General features: G+C 36.1%; 1 protein-coding gene across 1 annotated transcript in view; it reads right to left on the reverse strand.

The window, feature by feature from the left end:
• Positions 1 to 20,629, reverse strand: part of LOC129000727 (uncharacterized) — a 34,471-nt gene extending 13,842 nt beyond the window's left edge. Inside the window, exons 1-2 of the mRNA XM_054427700.1 lie at positions 20,262 to 20,629; positions 6,509 to 6,581 (exon numbers count right to left, since the gene is read on the reverse strand). Of these exons, the coding sequence (XP_054283675.1) occupies positions 6,509 to 6,549 (41 nt within the window). The 5' untranslated portion in view covers positions 6,550 to 6,581; positions 20,262 to 20,629. The remainder of the gene's footprint in view (positions 1 to 6,508; positions 6,582 to 20,261) is intronic.
• Positions 20,630 to 21,091: the final 462 nt, after the last annotated feature.

The raw sequence follows: 21,091 nt of genomic DNA on the forward strand, positions 1-21,091 counted from the left end.
TATTTAAAAAAAGGCGATGGTAAAATAACGACAGGTGAGTTTCGATCTGGGTGTTTCAGGTTTGAATCTAGGAGGATTTAACATTAATTAACATTAGTGTTTAATCCTCCTAGGTTTGAACTGATTGAGAGGAATACATGAAACCGAAGGGGGGAGGTAGCAACAAGTTCACTAGTATTTACTACTTCTTGAGTGGCTAAGCTTGCGGCCATGAATTCAGCTTCTGTTGAAGAAAGAGTGACATTGGTCTGTTTTTTGCTAATCCAGTTTATAGTGCTGTTTCCTAACTTGTACATCATTCCGCTGATTGATTTTCTATCTGCTAAATCACGTCCAATTACAATTTGATGGATTTAACCAAAACCTTTTCTATTTCACTTATTTTCAGCTGTTAAATTTCAAACGATACGTTTTAGCGACTTATCATCATCATCGTTTGAGTTTGGGTTTGCGGCAATGTATTTTTATGAATAAAACCTTTAATTTGATACCAAACTTGACCTCTGCTGCTATTAATTGACTGTATGCACTTTTAATTAACAGCTGTGTCTAAGGATTATGTCGGCCTTAGTCACAAACAGGACAACAAGATCGCTCCACTCATCCCACACTCATCTCCATTCATACTTGGCTTAAAATGCATACATTTGTATGGTCGCCATTTCAAAGCAACATGGCTACATTATCGATCATATATATAATAACCATTATGAATTAGCATTATTCGGTGTAGAGTTTGAGACCATTGTCTTTAAATTTCAACACAAAAAAGTTTTGTTAATAAATAGTTTAGTTTGTTCGTATTTTTCCGCCTACAGCCCACTCATCTCCATTCATACTTGGCTTAAAATGCATACATTTGTATGGTCGCCATTTCAAAAACAGGTAAAATAGTATTAAAATTATATAAGAATTTTGTCTTAGTCTTTGTGGTCCACCCCCCTTAAGGGATAAAAAAAGTGATAATAGCTTAAGACAGTAGATATTTATGGCTATTATTGATATACCAAGTCTCACTACTTTATCTATATTGTTAAAAAAATATAGCCAATCCAGGACTTTTCAACCATACTGTAACGCCAACACGAAATTTTTCCGTTGAACTCTTCCGCATTTCAGGCGATTTTGACCATTCATGTCTCATTAGAAAGAGCGTGTCACGTACATTTGCAAACCAACCTTACGTTTTAAAATCCCTTGGGCTCAGCCCCAGTGGCTCTTAAGGGGAGCATGCCGTGAGATGGGTAAAAAAAATTGATTTTTTGAAAACGCTTTAAACTTATTGCCCGTTTTATGCTGTTTAAGAAAATATATAACACTTAACACATAACTTGTATATTTTCAGCTAAATAAAACAATTAAATAATGTTTACACACGTTTGGCGCTAGGCCTACTAGCGTGCTCTCCTGAGATGCTCATTGTTTTCACACAAATAGTAACCATCTATCTAAGTAAATTTAGTATATAGTATAACTAGTAAACACTAAGGAGTATTTCATTTGTGCTGTTGGTAGCACTGAATATTTACAGATTATCTGCTGGCCTTCTACTTTGTTTGTTTACCTAATGTTTACATCAAATTACATCTGTCGTCTATCCCAGTGATTGTTGATTGTTGTTGTTGTTGGGATTTTATTCATTTGGTGTTTAGTTTAGAGTTTTGTCGTTACTTTCAAGTAAATGAGGCCTAGTCTTTCATCAAAATGCCTATGATTAGAAAGTTTGGGAAACACAAGTTTAGAGGAAATAAATTGCTAAGGCAAATGTTTTGGAACGGGTAGAAATCAAACCAGGAAAGTTTACTATTATTATATAGTTTAGGCTTACAAAAATCGACCAAATCAGAATAAAAAAAGCTGACAGAGAAGTGCAGGAAGTAAATAAAAAGCAAAGAATAAGAAGAAGGTTAACAAAAAGGAAACTAGAAGACAGTCTCTGTGTTGAATTCTTGCCAGGAGGTTTTCTAGTGCACTAGTGACAGTAGGCCTATTCGGGTTCGTGTTTAAGTTCAATTTCCCGAAACTTCTGTTTTTTAGTGTTTAGGTACCGTTTCTATGGAAACCGTCATGAGTAGAGACTTGAAATTTTCACCAGTTGTTTCTGCTAGATTGTTGAGTAGAATGATGCAACTATGTAATATTATCTTCATTATAAATGGTATAAATATTTTTATTTTCATAAAAAAATAATAAAAAAATGTATATAAAATTTTTTAAATAATATATTTTTCGAACTATTTGCCATAAATTAATTATTTTGCATGGTTATACTGTTTTATATGTATAGGAAAATCAAAAAAAATTTCAGATCAATATCTCATATATTTTTTGAGATATTGGTACCGATATAGAAGCTTGTTACCCCATATAATTAGCATTGTGGCCTAACTCACAGCGTGCTCCCCTTAAAGAACCCATGTTATGCCTTTGAAGAACATTTTGATTTATTTATATAAGGATCAGCTCAATTAATTGCTGTTATGCAATTCAAGGAAATAATGTAGGCTACATTATTAACATGTTACTGATTTTTTTTAAATACTATATTTACTATTTCTATTTGGGTTTGCTGGATAATTTAATCTATTTTACCAAACAATAAAAATTATTAAGAAATATATATTTCATGAGCAAAGGACCTATTGAAGTCCTCATCAACCAAAAGAATGCCTACTAAAGCAAATAAAATTGAGACGAACATGTAATGCGCGAAATCAGGTGGTTCTTAAGTATGTGAAAAAATGTATCGCTATTCAAAAACAGACGGAAAACTTGTAAACATATTCGTGACAACGGGTGTAACATGTCTACATTATCATTGACAAACGTGGACAACCTTATACGAGTGTGAGTAAGTCCGAAACAACTCTAAAAAATAATAAACAATAAATTGCAAGAACCGTTGCTTATATCATTGGGTATACACGTATCTACTGACGTGTATACTCAATGCTTATATCGAACTGTTATATGTACATCGTGAGTATTTCCATTAGTTGTTCCATTTAGTTGTGTGTCCATTAGTATAATATTTTAGTTGACTCTTTTAAAGTCAGCGGAAATTGTGACTGTTATTACCCTTGAAATAATGTTTGTGTAGTACTTTGCAATTCTACCAATGCTTATAGAATCATACGATTACAATTTTCTGGTTAGAATATGTCGCATAGAGTGGTGACTACTGTATCTTTTTGGTTTGCTTGTAAAACAGGATCAACAGAGATTTTCCATCGACTTAAACAATACGATACTCCCAAATTGTTCTTTGCAATAACAAAATATCACACAGTTTGATGAATATTTGTGTGTAAACTGTAAACCACATACAGTACACATGTATTCTATCTATTTTACCTTTTTATTTCCCAAGACTTTATAGAAAATCACGCATTACGTGATCAGTGAAGAAAGGCTGTATCCCACGTGTTTTATAGGTTAAGAAGACAAGGACGGTCCTAGACATATATTTTGGGGGGGGGGGGTCATCGGGGGCCTGGGGGTATGGAATACCCCCCAAAAAGGAGGGGGGGTCCTGGGGTTTCCCCCGGGAAAAATATATAAATAAATAAATATAGGCTATAAGTTAAAGGGTGATCAACTCAAGGAGGCCACCATTGGGATATCGGAAACGTTAAGAATTAGAGAAAACTTAAAATGGGGGACATTCCTTTATTTTTGTGGTGGTTAAAAATATGATTTTAACACCCTATATTTTATCATGTTTTCGGATAGAATAGGCAATTTAAAAACTTTTTTATCCTTGACATTTTTTCGATAAACCCACTCGTTTAGGAGTTACAGCATATGGATAAATGACTTCCGGTGTACATTTTACATCATGTAGCTCCTAAACAAGTAAGTTTATAGCAAAAATGCGAAGAGTAAAAAAGTCTTACAATTGCATCCACATTCCAAAAAGACCATAAAATTCATTAAAAATATGAATTATATTATTTAAAAAATGGCGGCAAACTTGAAAAGCTGAAAACTTGTTGTTTTTTAGTCTTTAAGGAATGTAGATGCAATTCTAAGACTAATTTACTTTTTGCAATTTAGCTCTAAACTTACTCGTTTGGGAGCTACATGATGTAAAATGTACACCGGAAGTCATTTTTCCATAGGCTGTACTCCTAAACGAGTGGGTTTATCGAAAAAATGTCAAGGCTAAAAAAGTTTTTAAATTGCATATTCTATCCAAAAACATGATAAAAAAACTAAAATCATATTTTTAACTGCCACAAAAAATAAAGGAATGTCCCCCATTTAAAGTTTTCTCTAATTCTTACCGTTTCTGATTTCCCAATGGTGGCCTCCTTGATTTGATCACCCTGTATATACAAAACGAAAAATTTAATCGGTCCCGGGTTCAGGTGTTACCATAAGTACTACGGTAATAGCTTATTCCCTATATGGGAAATTCGCCAAAACCTAATAGTTATATAGAACAATATTACATTCAACCAGCTGTTAGTTAAAACAAATTATATGGGACTAAAACAAATCAATGAGAACAAAGATTCCTTTAAAAATCATTTGAACATCCTACTATTTTACTATGCATATTTAATTAATCTGCCATCCTCATACCTTAAATTATATTGTACTTAAAGTACATGTTAAGTTGAAGAAGGTTAGCGTCGGCTGCTAGACTTTTTAAAAATTAAAACTTAATTTCTAAAAAACTGGGGCCCTTAATTATAATTATGGCTTTGACATTCCCTAGTTCTCAAAATTATCTTTCCTTCAACACAAAAATAATGAAAATCCGTCGACTGGTTGATTCAGAATGTGAAAAACCCCCATTTACGTTTTAATAATATATATGATAGTTTGGACAGGTTTCAACCCTTACGAGGCGTAATACATTTACACAGTTGATGTGTAGACTACATTATAACTCATAAAATAGTTCTAAAATTAAATGGGTCTCCTTTTACAAACGTATATAATAACCAGAAATTTTCAGATCGCCCTTGCGTGTATTTCATGCCACAAATTTTGACGAAAGGCTTTTCATTACATAAACTATACCTATTTACAGTGTTGACCAAACAGTTGGCAAGAAGCATTAATAGATAAGCTATGTACCAAATATGATAATTTTAGCTCTATTCTAATTATGACAAAACACGAAGTAACTAAAAGCGAGTTTTGTTGGTGTAGTAAGCGTTGCAGGAGGTCTACTTTACACTGAATCGACGTTCACTTTTATTGCTTTTGATCTTCCGGCACTGTTGACTCAGCGAAACTGAACTTGTATTTTACCGTATTTTGTTATATTAAAACTGCTGTTGCATTAGGTCAAATTCCCAATAAGTCAATTGCTTTAACATAGACCACGTTTTTAGCTCGGACTGTATTATTTGACTTACTGGGACTTTTGATCTACAGACACTGCAAACATTGTAGTTTTTGACCTAGAGGCAAAGGTATAAATTATTTGATCTTCCGGGACTGTTGACTTCCAGCAACATTCCCGTGCCGAGTCTCAACTGAAAACGCTCATTTAAAAAATGTAAGTTTTCCAGCCATATACAACACTGATTCAAGGTCTTTTTCCCGGTTATCAAAACTCAAGAACAATTTTATACACAAAGAATCTCTATTTTCATTTACGGTTACCCTACAAATTATTGCACTTGCGATTAATTAAATCCGTTATGTAAGAAAACACGTTTTCAATCTTACTTTGTTTGGATTTGCTTTCAAAACATGATCGGAAATGGTTGCGGTATTTGTAAACAACATTCAATGTAAACATATCAGTGACAGCTAGAAGAAATAATCTTGATTCGAACAGCTGTTTGTTATTTCATAGATAATTATGTGATAAACATTGGGAGAAAACTTTACAAAAAATCGCACAAAAATGGGTTTTTAAACGTCTGTCATTTTATTTACAAAGTAGTGATGCCATATTTTAATGACTAAAGACAATCTCGCCAATCCAGTGGAATACATTAAAGTGATTTGGAACTTGATAGGTACTCTCGTTTTTCAGGAGAAGGCCGCGTAAAATGGCTCTTGGGCCATAACAGACAGGAAGACAGACAGACAGAAATTTAGATGAGACTTGTTTCGGTTTCTTTAATGTATAAAACGTAAAAATAACCTTAAAGTTTATGATTCTGAGCAATGTACAGACAAAACTCTAATTTTATTTATATAGATATATATAGTAAAATATGAAAAATTGATGATTCTGAGCATAAGTATTGCTAAGTAAACTTGTAAATATAGCTGCAAGTTTTTTTCACACAAATATTTTCAGATTTTGCATTACACATTTTTACGAAGGTTTCCAGCTTTTGTGTAACACTGAGCTGTGGCACTGAGAAAGCTATTAGTTTCATGAAGGTTTCTAGATTATTTATTGAACATTTAACTTAGATACTGGAGAGAGCTTTCATAATGATTCGTAGATTTTGAACAACACATTTCGGTTAAGGCTGAGTAAACTCTCAGTTTTAGGAAGATTTCTAAAAACCACCACAGACCGAAGACTCACCGTATGTGATGAGCATGTAGAGGAGGCACTCGAGAGGTCATACTTTACATACATCTCGCCAGTAACACTGCGTCTGGAACAGAAATCGAAAATAAGTAAACAAATATAGCTTCTAAAAGAGCTACTCAATCTACGCTTTTCAGTATAACTATCATCAAGTTCTTTAGGCGTAACATCCCTAATAACAACAAATATTAAACGTTAGTTGACTAGATTAATGAAAAAATAACCAACCTTACGACTGCTAAACGAATACTGTAATGGGGTCTAGTATTAGGCCTAATGAAGCAAACTGGCTTGCCCAGGTGCAAAGAGCTATGTTGGCAAAAAGGGAAATTGTAGCAGAGGTAATTGTTTTTTTCCTTTCAAAAATTAGAACAGAGTGGAGTGCAGAAAGTCAGAACTCTACATGTACATCACAGGGGGGGGGGATGCAGAACACCTGCAAAAGGTAACAAGTTCATGACAGTTCAGGAAAAGGAGACAAATTTAATAATGCTATTTTCTAGATTTAATGTCCTTCAAAATAATTTTTTACGTTGGTGACAGGATCTAGTTAGTGAATAAAATTGTTTAACTGGTTGAGAAAATTCTTAATGCTGCAATATTGATTTCTACAAACTGTAAATAGTTGGTTGGTTACATAAATGAATGTCCATAATTCAAAAAGCTAAAACTTCCGTCACATCAAAATTGAATTAGCAATTCCAACTTCTGGCAAAATTTCACAGCACAGCACCCTATCGAAAACATCTTTAAGAGCAAATATCCAATTGTTACAATGTTTGTCAGTTATCCAGGGTGTCTAGTTTATTTCCATTATAAAATTCAAGACTAATTCCAGACTTTTCAAGACTAATTCCAGATTTTTCAAGACTAGTTTTTTCAACAATTAGTGGGCGTTGATACCAAAATGTATCGATTCTCGATTCTTGATACTGATACCAATTTTTATAGCTTAACCAAATTTTCTGAATAATACTACACCAACCCCTGTCTTTGTCATAAAGTAGTATTATGATAATGTGGTGTTTTCAAGTAAAGAAATAATGCAGCAATAAAAAATTCTAACTAGCAAATTTGTTTTTTTTTCATGAAATCTTCCATGTATCGTACGTTTAGACATCATCATTGACTGCAGCGGTTACAAAAACGTGATCGTCGTCGTCCGCGATCACGGCAAAATCATGAACATTTCCCGCGGCCGAGCAGATATCATCGTCGTCTCCCGCGGTCACGGAATCGTCATCGTCGTCTCCCGCGGTCACGGAAACGTCATCGTTATCTCCCGCGGTCACGGAAACGTCATTGTCATCTCCCGCGGTCACGGAAACGTCATCGTCGTCGTCCGCGATCGCGACAAACTCATGAACATTTCCCGCGGCCGAGCAGATATCATCGTCGTCTCCAGCGGTCACGGAAACGTCATCGTCGTCTCCCGCGGTCACAGAAACGTCATCGTTATCTCCCCCGGTCACGGAAACGTCATTGTCATCTCCCGCGGTCACGGAAACGTCATCGTCGTCGTCCGCGATCGCGACAAACTCATGAACATTTCTCGCGGCCGTGTAGACATCATCGTCGTCTCCCGCGGTCACGGAAACGTCATCGTTATCTCCCGCGGTCACAGAAACGTCATCGTCGACGTCCGCGATCGTGACAAAATCATAAACATTTCCCGCGGCTGTTTAGACATCACCGTCATCTCCAGCGGTCACGGAAATGTTATCGTCATCGTCCGCGATCACGGCAAAATCATGAACATTTCCCGCGGCCGAGCAGATATCATCGTCGTCTTCCGCGGTCACGGAAACGTCATCGTTGTCGTCCGCGATCGCGGCAAAATCATGAACATTTCCCGAGGCCGTGTAGACATTATCGTCGTCTCCCGCGGTCACGGAAACGTCATCGTCGTCGTCCGCGATCGTGACAAAATCATGAACATTTCCCGCGGCCGAGCAGAAATCATCGTCGTCTCCAGCGGTCACGGAAACGTCATCGTCGTCTCCCGCGGTCACGGAAACATCATCGTCATCTCCCGCGGTCACGGAAACGTCATCGTCATCTCCCGCGGTCACGGAAACGTCATCGTCGTCGTCAACTATTGCGGCAAAATCGTGAACATTTCCCGAGGCCGTGTAGACATCATCATTGGCTTTTGCAGTCACGTAAACGCAAGACGACGATCGCGGCAAAATCACGAAAATTCCCGACTTTGAAATCAAATTTAAGACTAAATCCCGACTTTCAAGACCATTTTGAAATTCAAGACTAATTCCCGACTTTCCCGATTTTCCCGACTACTAGACACCCTGGTTATCAGATACCAAAGTGAGGGATGATAATATGTCTAGGAATGTTAGAAGGGCTTGTTAACAAACAGGCTGGAGGCAATAGACATGTAGTAGCCTAAAGTTGGACTTATCCTGAACATTCTCAGCTCTTGGGCAACATCAACACCTTCTTAATACTGAGACAGAAACTTACAATTTAGTTTCTAGCAAGAATCAGATAGACAACTTCATCATACATAAACTTGGTATAGCTTTCCTTATTCATGATTTTTGTATGACAAAATAAGCATGTACCGTACTCCAAAATAATCTAAGATTGTTAAAGCAGGATAAATAAGTAATATCATTAAAAAGTTGTTACAGCACAAATAAAAAATAATTTAAATCAAAATGCTGGGTTAAGGAGCAACCTTACTAATGAATAAATACCCCCGCCGCAGCAAACCTGCTGACTTTCCATTTGCCTGAATTGATTTTCAAATCTATTTAGGGCCTAAATAACATAGGTTTAACGAGTACCTAAGTTTGCTGCTACAGTACAGGGAAACTAAAAAAGTGTGTTTTTAGTAAAATATTAATAGCTTAGTATTTTAATAAATAAATTTGCTAAGTTTGATTAAAAATTGTCCATAAACAAGCAAACTACAAAATTTTTTACAATATTCTCCAATAAGAATACCATGGGAATTTTAAAATTACATTTTTTTTTTATTAACTAACTGTACTAAAAAACTTTGATATACTGAATTATTTGCTTTTTTTAAGCTCTTTTAGATGATCTAGACTCTAGAGAGAAATTGAAATATTTCTGCTTTTGAGGGTCAAAAATGAGAAAACCAAATTTTTTCCCATAAAATCCCCTGTAATATTCCGTTCCCATGGTCCGATCATGCTGGTTCACGAGCTCATCCAAGTTTATCTCGCATTACACCTTCAAACCAAATTTCATTAAAATCGGACAAAAATTACGCGATCACGGACACATATATATAAAAATTTGAACAAATGGTGTTTTTGGCCTCTGGGGACATCAAAATGAGAAAAATAAGTCTGTCCCGGGCCTAAGTCTTACCGTCCCACCTACGGTAATAGCTACTTCCCTATAGGGTAGTTTGCTAAAACTCAACATATTGTTTCCGGTACCTACTTACAAAACGAGTATCATACATATGAACAAAAAGTTGTTTAAAAAATAATAAAACGTACCATAATGAAATACGGTAGGATTTAATAGGAATTAAGTATTCAACAATTTTATTTTTATTTTGGTAAAAAAATCTGGGAAAAATTTAGCAGAGAAAATCCCCTTATACAGATTAAACCTTTTATTTATTTTTTTTTTTTTTTTCAAAATAATAAAGGTGGAATTAAAGCTCAAGTTGCTCAAGCTCAGGCTTTACACACATTGCTGAAACCATTGAGACACAGTGTAGTCTTTCTACATTCTGTTAACTGGTACATTCACTTATCTTTGCACATTCACTTTGATGCCATTCTTTATTAAGGGTACACTTATAGATTTTGAATACCACTAACGATCATGTAGTCATACATATAAAAACTTTTCAAAATCATTTTACATGGTTGCATGATTTAACCGACTTAAAAGGTCCCAAGATGATTGGTTTATGAGTGGAGAGTAAAACAGGAACACCAAATTGCGAATTCGTGATACCCCCAAAAATCCTATCCCGGTAATCTATTCGGTACGATAGAGAACTACTCGGTTTCGGTTGTTCCATTCGATTGTTCCCTAACAAGACAAGGTCGAGGAAGCAGGCAATACACGTTGGTCGCGGCTCGTTTTGAAGATTTACTACCTATACAGCAGAACCGGTTTTGAACGCCGCGACCGCTGGCTTGTTATCATGTCACATCTGCTTCCCCCTCGCTCTCTCTCTCTCTCTCACACGCACACACACACCTACTGTGGTCTATCGGGTGATTGGGTGTGTGGGGTCCTGCTGTCATGTTTCTGTTTGCTCCCAACTATTAAACCCAATTTGTGGTCCTTCGAAATTGTACGTCGAAATATCATGAATTAAAAGCTATTGTAGCCTATAACAATCGGTATGTTTACTAGACTGCAAAAGATTGTACCAAGCTGCAAAGTTTGTACTAAACTGCTAAACTGTGTACCGAACTCCGAACTGCAGAGTTTGTACCAAACTGTTTAGTTTGTATAATTGCTGGATTTAAGAATCAAACTACCCTATCGATCTTCAACATGACAAATTGTGGAAACTGACTCTATAATTTACTACTTGCTAATAGTATTTCACAAAGTACATAAGAGCAATTCTATTTTAGTCGTTTCACAGGAATTACAGACGCCAGTGTTTCCGATTACAGACAGAATATAAAGCTATAAATATAGGCTACATTTTGTCTAAACCCGTCGTAGTACGGCAAAGTAGCAATGAATGTGAATAGCTGGAAAACGTTTCAAGAAACACGACTACTATAGTTCATAAATTCCAGATAAAAACTCGGACCTGGGGTTTTCACCCGAATACGAATGAAAGTTGGGTGTGGAATTCGGTAAGAAGCTTTGTGCAATTTTGTTACAGAAAATGGGTTTCCTAACCAGAAATATTTTATTGAAATCGCGACGACCATGGACAGATCAAGTTCAAACTATTCAAGCTATAAACAGTTTCTTGCGATTGTTGTGCAATCTTATTTTGTTAAACAACTAGAGGGTTTAAAAACAGTTTAAGGAAACCTATACATCCTTTGGAGTATCGAAATTAAAAATACGATTTTTATAGTTGCTCAATATTTATAACATCAAATTAAAATTTAACGATGGCAAATGTTTAAAAAATTAATAAGATACGCATTTTTCACAAAAAAACAACGAATCTATAACAAGCTAGGGATTAACAGCGGAAATAAGTTGAAGGTCAGTACAACCTTTGGTACAACATAACGCCGTTTCCAAAAACTATTTTCGTAAAACGCTTTTAGAGACGGCATATTTTAACATTCTCAGTAAAGCCTCGATGACGTGGTTTCGGTGATGGAGTTTCGCGACGAATTATATTTACTGTACCGTAGTTAGGGTTGGACCGTTTGACACTTTACCCGCAAGGGAGGGAGCGGCCTTTGATATTTTACCCAGAGACCGGAAACGATTATTACAGGCGGAAATACGACTTCTGCTTCCCAAGTAGGGGTACGATATTAGGGGAGAAACTACACACATATTATTCATATTACAGACGGTGTTTATTTATTTCATGGATATAACTAACTTATCAAAAATAGCGTAGGCCTAATTACGTTAGACTACACCTTCGTTTTATGCCTAACAAAATGGTCTGATAATGTTTTCAGACCACAATAATGTTATTTTTTACATGGGGAGAAAATTTGCGTGGTTAAGATGGTTTATCTCGTTTTTAGTGTTAATTAATACGTTTAACTCCTTGCAATTGGATAGCAAGTATGAGAAATTCTCAGATTTATAAATAGGGATTCCTAAATTGGAAATATCTGCCATGCATGTAACAAATTCAATTTTTCGCAGTTTTATTAATTTTTACTTCACAGAAACAGCATAATGCTTTGAGCAGGTATTTTGGAGTGAATATGAATGAAAGGAGAATGTAAACTAAAACTAGATGATCTGTTTAGTTTTGTAACAAAACCACACACCCGACTGTTTAGGCTAGAGATGGATGTCACGGGCAGTTTGGTCCAGTTTTAGGAAAAAAAAATCTGCAGTAATTTCTCAGAGATCGATCCGCGGCGATTAACCGTTGGACCGTTTGATGGATCGCTAATTTCCCCTTATATACAACTGAGGGCATTCTACAAGTGTATTTTTAAACCACAGTATTTCAATTTCAACACACTGTGGGCTGGCTGGCCCCCCCTGTGCGGATTTCCTCCCCTCACCCCCCGCTGTTTTATTTACTACCCTGTCAACAATGAGCAGGCACATCTGGGAACTTGGTCGAGTTTGCGACAACTGACCGCTGCGCTAAGTACTATATTGGTGACAAGAGCTTTGTTTTCAGATAGTAAATTAGGCCTAATAAAGGGTGTTTTTTTTCTTTCAACCCAACCTATTTAAAACAACTACCCTGAGACACTTTTTTTAACGTCAAAAACCAGCTCATATGTCGGTAAACCTGTTTTCCTAACTTCATTGCTAAATCAGCTGATATGCATTGTTGCATAGTTATCTACGAGTTTTAGTGTTATTGGAAATTTGAATTATTTAGGCAAGCTCAAAGCGTAAGCTATTTATTGTATATTAAAAATTGAATTATTTATAAACTAGAGCTCACCCCTTGGTCGAAAACTCGACCAAAAGTTGAGCAATATTGTGCAAACTTCTCTATTTTCACCCCACACCGTAAATAAAACATGTGATTGGAATTTCTTCCATTTGTTTTAATTTCCTATTCATATTTTTTTTTTCGTCACTAACATGGTAATCCAAGGCCCGTGTTATTTTTTTTATTTTGTAATAGGCCTACATTTTTTGTGCTCATCTTTTAGCTTGCCTATTATAATTTATAAAGGGATTCTGCACATCTACAGGCAAATATCTTTCTAACAATATGCGTAGATATTCCGTGTGATGCACAGGAGTTGAGAAAAAAGGTTTTCAACAAACATGGTTGTGTATTATATATAGAATTAGCACCATGTTAAATCTCCATTTAAGATAAGTTGAATTTAAATTTTTGACCTAATAAAAATAAATATTCTCAAAATACAAATAAATACCCCCGCCGCAGCAAACCTGCAGACTAAGCGAATTTCCATTTGACTGATTGGATTTACACTGAAATGTCTACTTAAAAATATAAGATTTATTCCCGATTTAAATAGAATTAGTTTAACAAGTACTTAGGTTTGCTGCATCAGGGAGGGTAAAACTGTATTTTTTTTTGTAAAACGTTAATAGTTAGTAAGAAATAAAAACATTTTCCAAATTTGATAAAAATATGTTTAAGCAAACTACAACCGTTTACTTATTCTCCATAAGAATAACATGGAAATTTTAAATTTACAATTTTTTTGGAATTTTCTCCGTAACCATTAGGCGCATAGTAACGCTTCAATATACTAAATTATTTGTTTTTTTTAAGCTCTACTAAATGGTTTGGAAAGAAATTGCTAAATTTTATGTTTTTGGGTCAAAAATGGGAAAAACCTATTTTTACCCCATAAAACCCCCGTTCCCATGGTCCGATCATGCTGGATCGCGAACTCGTTCGAATAAACGTAGGTTTACACGTTTGTACCAAATTTCATCAAAATCGGATAATTTTTGCTCGAGTTATCGTGCTAACGGACACATATATATATATATAAATATATATATATATGAATTTGAACGGATGGTGTTTTTGGCCTCTAGGGATCTCAAAACGAAAAAAAAAATCGGTCCCGCGTCCAGGTCTTACAATGAGTACTACGGTAATAGCTTATTCCCTATATGGGAAATTCGCTAAAACTGCACATAATATAGGACCGATAACCTTTCTTTTGGTATAATGCACGTGTAAATCAGTCCAGTAGTATGGTCAGGGTGGCTGTCGTAAGTTAAAGAATTTGGCCCCATGTTTTAAATCTCCATAAGAAAAGTTTAATTTCCATTTTTGACCCAATTAACAGAAATATTTTCAAAATACAAATGAAACCTGCACATATAGGACTCGTAACCTTTTTTTTGGTACAACGGTACAACCCGCGTGTGATTCGGTCCAGTAAAGCTAATTCAGAATTGTAATTTGGATCAATGGTCAGGCACTCAGCATAGCAACGCTGGTGGCGCTGCCTACGATTTGACAGGCAAAGCTCTCTCCGAGTACTTAACGCTTTTTACCATGCGGTTGGCATTCTGGGTTATAGTAGTACCTATGTTTTCTGTGCTATGAATATGAAAGCTTTCTTGGATAGGGAAATCAATTGATTGGATAACATTTTGCGGAGATGATAAAACCTAAGGGAATAACATCTAGGTACAATGCGACTAGGCCTATTAAGGGACAGTGTTTCATTGGAAAAGTTTTTGTCATTGATAAACATGTAGACAGGATTTTTAGACGTGAATGGATGAGAGAAATAAATCTAGAGACTAGGGAGAAATAACATCTACATGATCATATATGAAACAAGGAAGCCGGAGCTGGATTCATTACTTGCAAAATATGAAGGTTTATTTGACAAAAACATAGGGTCTATTCCAAACTTTAAAGCAAAACTAATCTTTAAGGACAGCTTAAGCCCTATTTACATAAAGGCCAGACAGGTTCATATGCCATAGCACAAAAGTTGAAAATGAACTCAGCCTTCTGGAAACTTAAAATTACGGTATTATCACTAAGGTAGACAACTCAGAATGGGGAACACATATTGTGCCTAGGTCATAAAACCCCATGGTGACATTCGTATCTGCATTGATTTAAAAGTTAATCTGAACAAAGTGGTGAAAGACGAGAAATGCCCATAGACTAATGTTCCAGGGTTAAAAGCTTCCCCATCCCTGTGGCAAAAATTCATGGATTAAGTTAACTTTACTTACTTCAAGATATGGATGGTGTACAATGTTTTTTTCAATGATATTTTAGTTCAGGGATCAATGATCAAGCGGATAGATTTGTCCAAACCACAAAGGGTACTAGCCAGAAAAGATGGAGGAGGGGATGGACACAAATTTATAAAGAATAGGCTACGATTCTTGATGCAAATGAGACAATTAAGAATCTCTACTGGGTCAAATTATTATTTCCTAATGTTTCAGAGAAATGTGAGAATGAGACTAGGCCTACCTATATTTCATGATAACAAATAACAGCCCGAACAGAACGGATGTAATAGCAAGGTAAATTTGGAATACACGTCAATTATATTATAGTTTGATTCGACCTATCAGGTCTAATAAAGATTGGAGTGTTCAATCAAAATCGATTACCACTTAACATCTTCGATAGATTCTTCAGAGTTAACTAAAAGTATGAATGAAATTGTTTCAAGTTTCAAGTGTTACTAGACCTATGTAGGTATATTTTTAATCACCTTCTTAATTTATTAATATTTAGCTACAGTACCGTACAATGCAATTTTTACAATTTTTTGCAATTTTTTTTACAATTTTTTTTTGCAATTTTTTACATAGGCTAATTATTGAGCCTGCTATTGAGGCTAATTATTATTACAAGGCCTGTGCTACACACTTTTGCTTTTTATTTACAAATAGGCCTACTCCTCCTATTTGGTACCAACTATCAACTATGGGAGATATAAATCTAAAATGGTATAAATCTATATGTAGCTTTAGGGCTCTGTTTAACAACCCTATTTTATTTGGATATCCTATGTGTTGTCTGTTGACTTCTGCTGTGCATTACATCTAACCGCGGACTGTAACTGTAGCAATGTACGTAAGCCTCTAGGGCTATTTGTTCTTAAGTAAATGCCATGTGTACGCCGAGAAGTAAGCAATCTTTGATGACACATTGTTAATGCATCCCTTCATGATCGACAGGAGACTACTGCACATAGAGAGACCAAAATAAGTTATGATGTTCAATACATTAATACTTTTCATTGAAATGGCGACCAAACAGAGTAGGTATTTTAAAATAAGTATGAATGGAGATGAGTGTAGGATGAGTGGATCTTGTAGTCTTGTTAGTGACCAAGGCCGACATATTCCTTGGACACATCTGTTAGTTAATAGCCCATACAGCTAATCAGTTCCTAGAAAGAAGTGTGTCGGGGTACAGTATTGCTTTCTCTTAAAACATCCGGCTAGCTAGATAGAATGCATATTTTTCCATAAAAATAAATTCCCCTGGAGGAAAACTCTATTCTAACACAGGCAGGGGTAAAGCCACGATGAAGACTAGTTGTTTGTGTGTCTATTGACTATTGACTAAATTGAAGATAGGCCTAATTGTAAAATGGTGTACGGTAACCGTTGAGAGAGAAATAAATAATAGGCCTATAATAATTATCTAGAAATAAATAAAGACACATTCGTCAAGGGAGGAGTTTCTAGCAGAGACTGATCAAGTACGGTACAGTCTTCTGGTCTAGGTTAACAGGTAATTATTTGTCTCCAACCATTTGGAAGCACCCTTAAGATCCAGCTATTTGCTCTCCCGACTGACTATTTGACTTGAGGTTTTTTTTTTATTAAAAGATAATTTTGGATAGGTAAGTTATCTAGGCCTAATCCTTTAGCAGCATAGCTTAGTCATCATCAATGTTTTCACGTTTCCTTGCAAGAAAGTCATGGTTTAACTTAGGACTAACTACTACAGTCAATGGTGCTAAGTTAAGCAAAAACTCACATTCTGAGAGTCACTGAGAAATTTGCAGCTTCAAAAGCCTTACCAACCAGGTTCGCTGGCTTCTTAAGTGCCCCGGAGGTACTAGACCTAACCTTCCTGAAACCCCTATTAACCTACTCTTAAGATGGCAAGTTATTCAATCCAAAACATAAGTTAATCACAAAGAGTGTTCACAGTGTGGTAACTTATTATGGTTGAAATAATCTCCCATAACCTAGGCCTACTGATCCCTTCGCTGACCTATGTCAGTTAAGACTCTGAGCCCAACTATAGCCTATACCGTACCCAGGTTATAGTTGCACTTAAGTTTACACCCAATAATTTATTACATTATACATTAACTACCAGCTGATTATAAAATGAAACTGTTCTAAACTACACCAAACCAACCATGAAATATAGGCCCTACCAAACTGCAGTAAGTATGTAGGACGTTTCTTGTAGGTAGATTGATACCTACCGTTATAATGGTAACCTTATACTTTACAAAGAAACCTAGTGTAGGCCTAGCCTATTTCAGATTTTTAAGGGATGTTCAGAGATTGAATTTGTTAAGTCAACCAAATCGCTGACAAACAAGCTTACAGTAGGCCTACCATACAAATCAGGCCTCAGCTTAACACGTTCGCTACCACAATTATATGGAATTTACTTTCGCATAGACCAGCGACGCAATTGTGCGTCAACTCGTTTCTCACAATAGACCACCGACGCATATTTGCGTCAGCTGGTCACATTGAAATAGACTAACGACGCACATTTGCGTCAGTGTTCTAATGTTATTAAACAGCGTATTTCTTAGCAACGGTCTATTTTAAAGCTCGGATTTTATCGTATCAGTCTAGAGGGATATCTGCCGCAAATGTGCGTCGCTTGGTCTGTGGATATGACGGTTGGTTACGTCACACAACAGTTGGCAACATTGTTGTTTAAACATTGTGTATTCCGTGACATCACAGAACAGATATAAACGTTATAACCTTTGCAGTTTTGGCTAGTGTTTAGTGGAGTTTCTTTATTTGTTTGTGTAAAAGCTTGAAACAACCAAATTTACAATGACGCTTACGTGCGTCGCCTGGTCTATTGAAACGCAAATGTAGGCCTATGTAATCTTTTTAACTGGATTTCATTAAATAGACTGACCGACGCATATATGCGGCGTTTTATAATTACTTAGCTCATAACGAAAAATAAAAACAATATTTATTGCTTACTAATTCACTTAAGGTTATTATGAAGTCAATTAGTCCATTTAAACGATATTTCTCTTTTGGTCTGTCGGCAATGTTATTCCCATATCACTTGGTCTGTAAGGAACGTCATGATCATTCCTTTTAGTCTGTAACTTAGGAGTGACCGGACCGACGCAAATGTGCGTCGCTCGGTAGCGAACGTGTTAAGTTCTTAAAAGTGTTCACAGTTAAAATTATCGGTAAATATGCATTTTAGGGTTTGCACGCGATTTTAGAAATTTTTTTTTTCATTCTACTCGAAATTTAACGCTGATTCCGAAAATGACGTTCTTTTTCCGCGGAAAACGACCATAACGCGGAAAAACGACCAAAACGACCAAAAACTCTTTTTTTACCAAAACACGTCATGTGGGTACTCAAATTAACCGTAATATTAAGCAGATCACGACTATGCAAGAATTTTTTGGATCCGAGGTCAAATAAGCGAGATTTTCACGTAAATATGCGATGCTATTTTGGATTTTTGCTCTAACTTTTGTCTGTGTTATCTGGTGTTTATGTTTTAATTTAACAGGTAAAAGGGATGATACTATGCATAACCTAACTTAACCTAACCTACCCTAACCTAACCAACCTAACCAAACCTAACCTAACCAACCTAACCAACCTAACCTAACCTAACCTAACCAAACTGACCTAACCTAACTTAACCTAACCTAACCTAACCTAATCAACCTAACCTAACCTAACCAACCTAACCTAACCTAACCAACCTAACCTAACCTAACCTAATCAATCTAACCTAACCTAACCTAATCAATCTAACCTAACCTAACCTAACCAACCTAACCTAACCAACCTAACCTAACCAAAATAACCTAACCAACCTAACCTAACCTAACCAACCTAACCTAACTAACCTAACCAACCTAACCTAACCTAACCAACCTAACCTAACCAACCTAACCTAACCTAACCAACCTAACCAAACCTAACCTAACCAACCTAACCAACCTAACCTAACCTAACCAACCTAACCTAACCTAACCAACCTAACCTAACCTAACGAGCAACATGGCAGTGCTACTACAACCAATGAATAGGTTGGTACTGAAAATTTCCCAATTTCAAGCATATCTCCCATAATTCTCCCGACTAATTACCCATTATTTTTTACACATTAAATTACAACGATAAACCACGTTAGATGTCTCCCCCACCCAAAACCCCGAATTCCCACCTGTCCCCTAGTGAGTTGGAGTTAACTTATTGCTGGTAGTATCACGTTTTCGTGAATATCTCGCTTATTTGACCTCGGATCCAAAAAATTCTTGCATAGTCGTGATCTGCTAAATATTCCGGTTAATTTGAGTACCCACATGACGTGTTTTGGTAAAAAAAGAGTTTTTGGTCGTTTTGGTCGTTTTTCCGCGTTATGGTCGTTTTCCGCGGAAAAAGAACGTCATTTTCGGAATCAGCGTTAAATTTCGAGTAGAATGAAAAAAAAAAATTCAAAAATCGCGTGCAAACCCTAAAATGCATATTAACCAAATTATCTTAAGGTGGAGAGGGTAGAGGACCTCCATACGAGGAGTGGGATTTCCACCAAGAATGAGCTGTCACTGGCTAGATGTTTACAACAGGTTAACCTCCTAGTTTAGCTGAATGTTGAGGTTAGACAAGATTATCAAAACTAAGCCTAACATGGGGAATATTTCCTTCCTCTGGACCGAATCGGATTGGTATTGGTAAAACAAGGAGGAAAAGGCCTAGGTTTAAGTAGGAAGTTAACCTAGGACAGTGTCAGTTTTATTCGAGTTTTAAATGTAGGCTAGCTAAGGCTGTAGTTTCATAAGTGTCCCGCAGAACAATCCCATGATAGGATAGGCTTAGTCCTAACGTTAAAGTATTAGTAGGTCTAGACCTAGGCCTAAATTACCGTTACCTGAGAATATCAGCCAGTAAGGTGTCCTCTTGGTGCACAACTAATAAAGTACATTTCCCAACGCATTAACAAGAACTATTCACTTCCTAAAAAGCATAATTTTAGGCCAACATGAAAATTGCACTTCCTTCCTACTAACCAAACTTAAGTTAACTAACTTTGCCGAAAAATGTGAGTGTTCATCTAGATTATTTATGGTAGGCCTACATCACACATCTCGAGTGAAAAAATTATTTCACTTCAACAAAATAAATTTAACGTTCAATTATTCACGTCAAAACATACACTGTGATTACTTTCACTGTGGTAGTCCTGATGATAAAGGAAAATAGCACTAATAGCAAATTTAATTAGAATGGAAAATAGATCGGGTAGGGAACGGTACGGGACGGGCGGGCGAAGAATAGACTTGAACTTTGAAAAATTGACACATACATACACTACTCACACACATTGGGAACTGGGATTGGATTGGAAACAATCGCTATCTCACTTTTGTGAGACAGGAAAAGAGTAGGAGAAGGTATGAAGGCTATCAAACGGTAATACCGTTGATTATTGAAAACATTTTCTTACAATATTGTAAAAAATGAAAAAATATTATAAAGATGAAAAAATCAAAATCTTTTGACTAATTTAAACCTTTTTTTGTGTTGTTATAGGTTTGTGATTGTTTATTGATGCTACGTTCACGAAGACTAAAGGCGTTTACAGAGTGGCAGCTATGATATAACCACTGGGCAAGAAATAGGTACAAGTGGACTTGGTAGGGGAACACGTCAAGGTGCCGCTTGGAGCTCTCCTTTACACAATCAAACTGGGAATCGATT

This window comes from Macrosteles quadrilineatus, unplaced genomic scaffold, assembly GCF_028750875.1.
Source record: "Macrosteles quadrilineatus isolate MER2022 unplaced genomic scaffold, UCM_ALF_1.0 Scaffold_8__2_contigs__length_117827958, whole genome shotgun sequence".
In the NCBI taxonomy this organism is placed as follows: Eukaryota; Metazoa; Arthropoda; class Insecta; order Hemiptera; family Cicadellidae; genus Macrosteles; species Macrosteles quadrilineatus.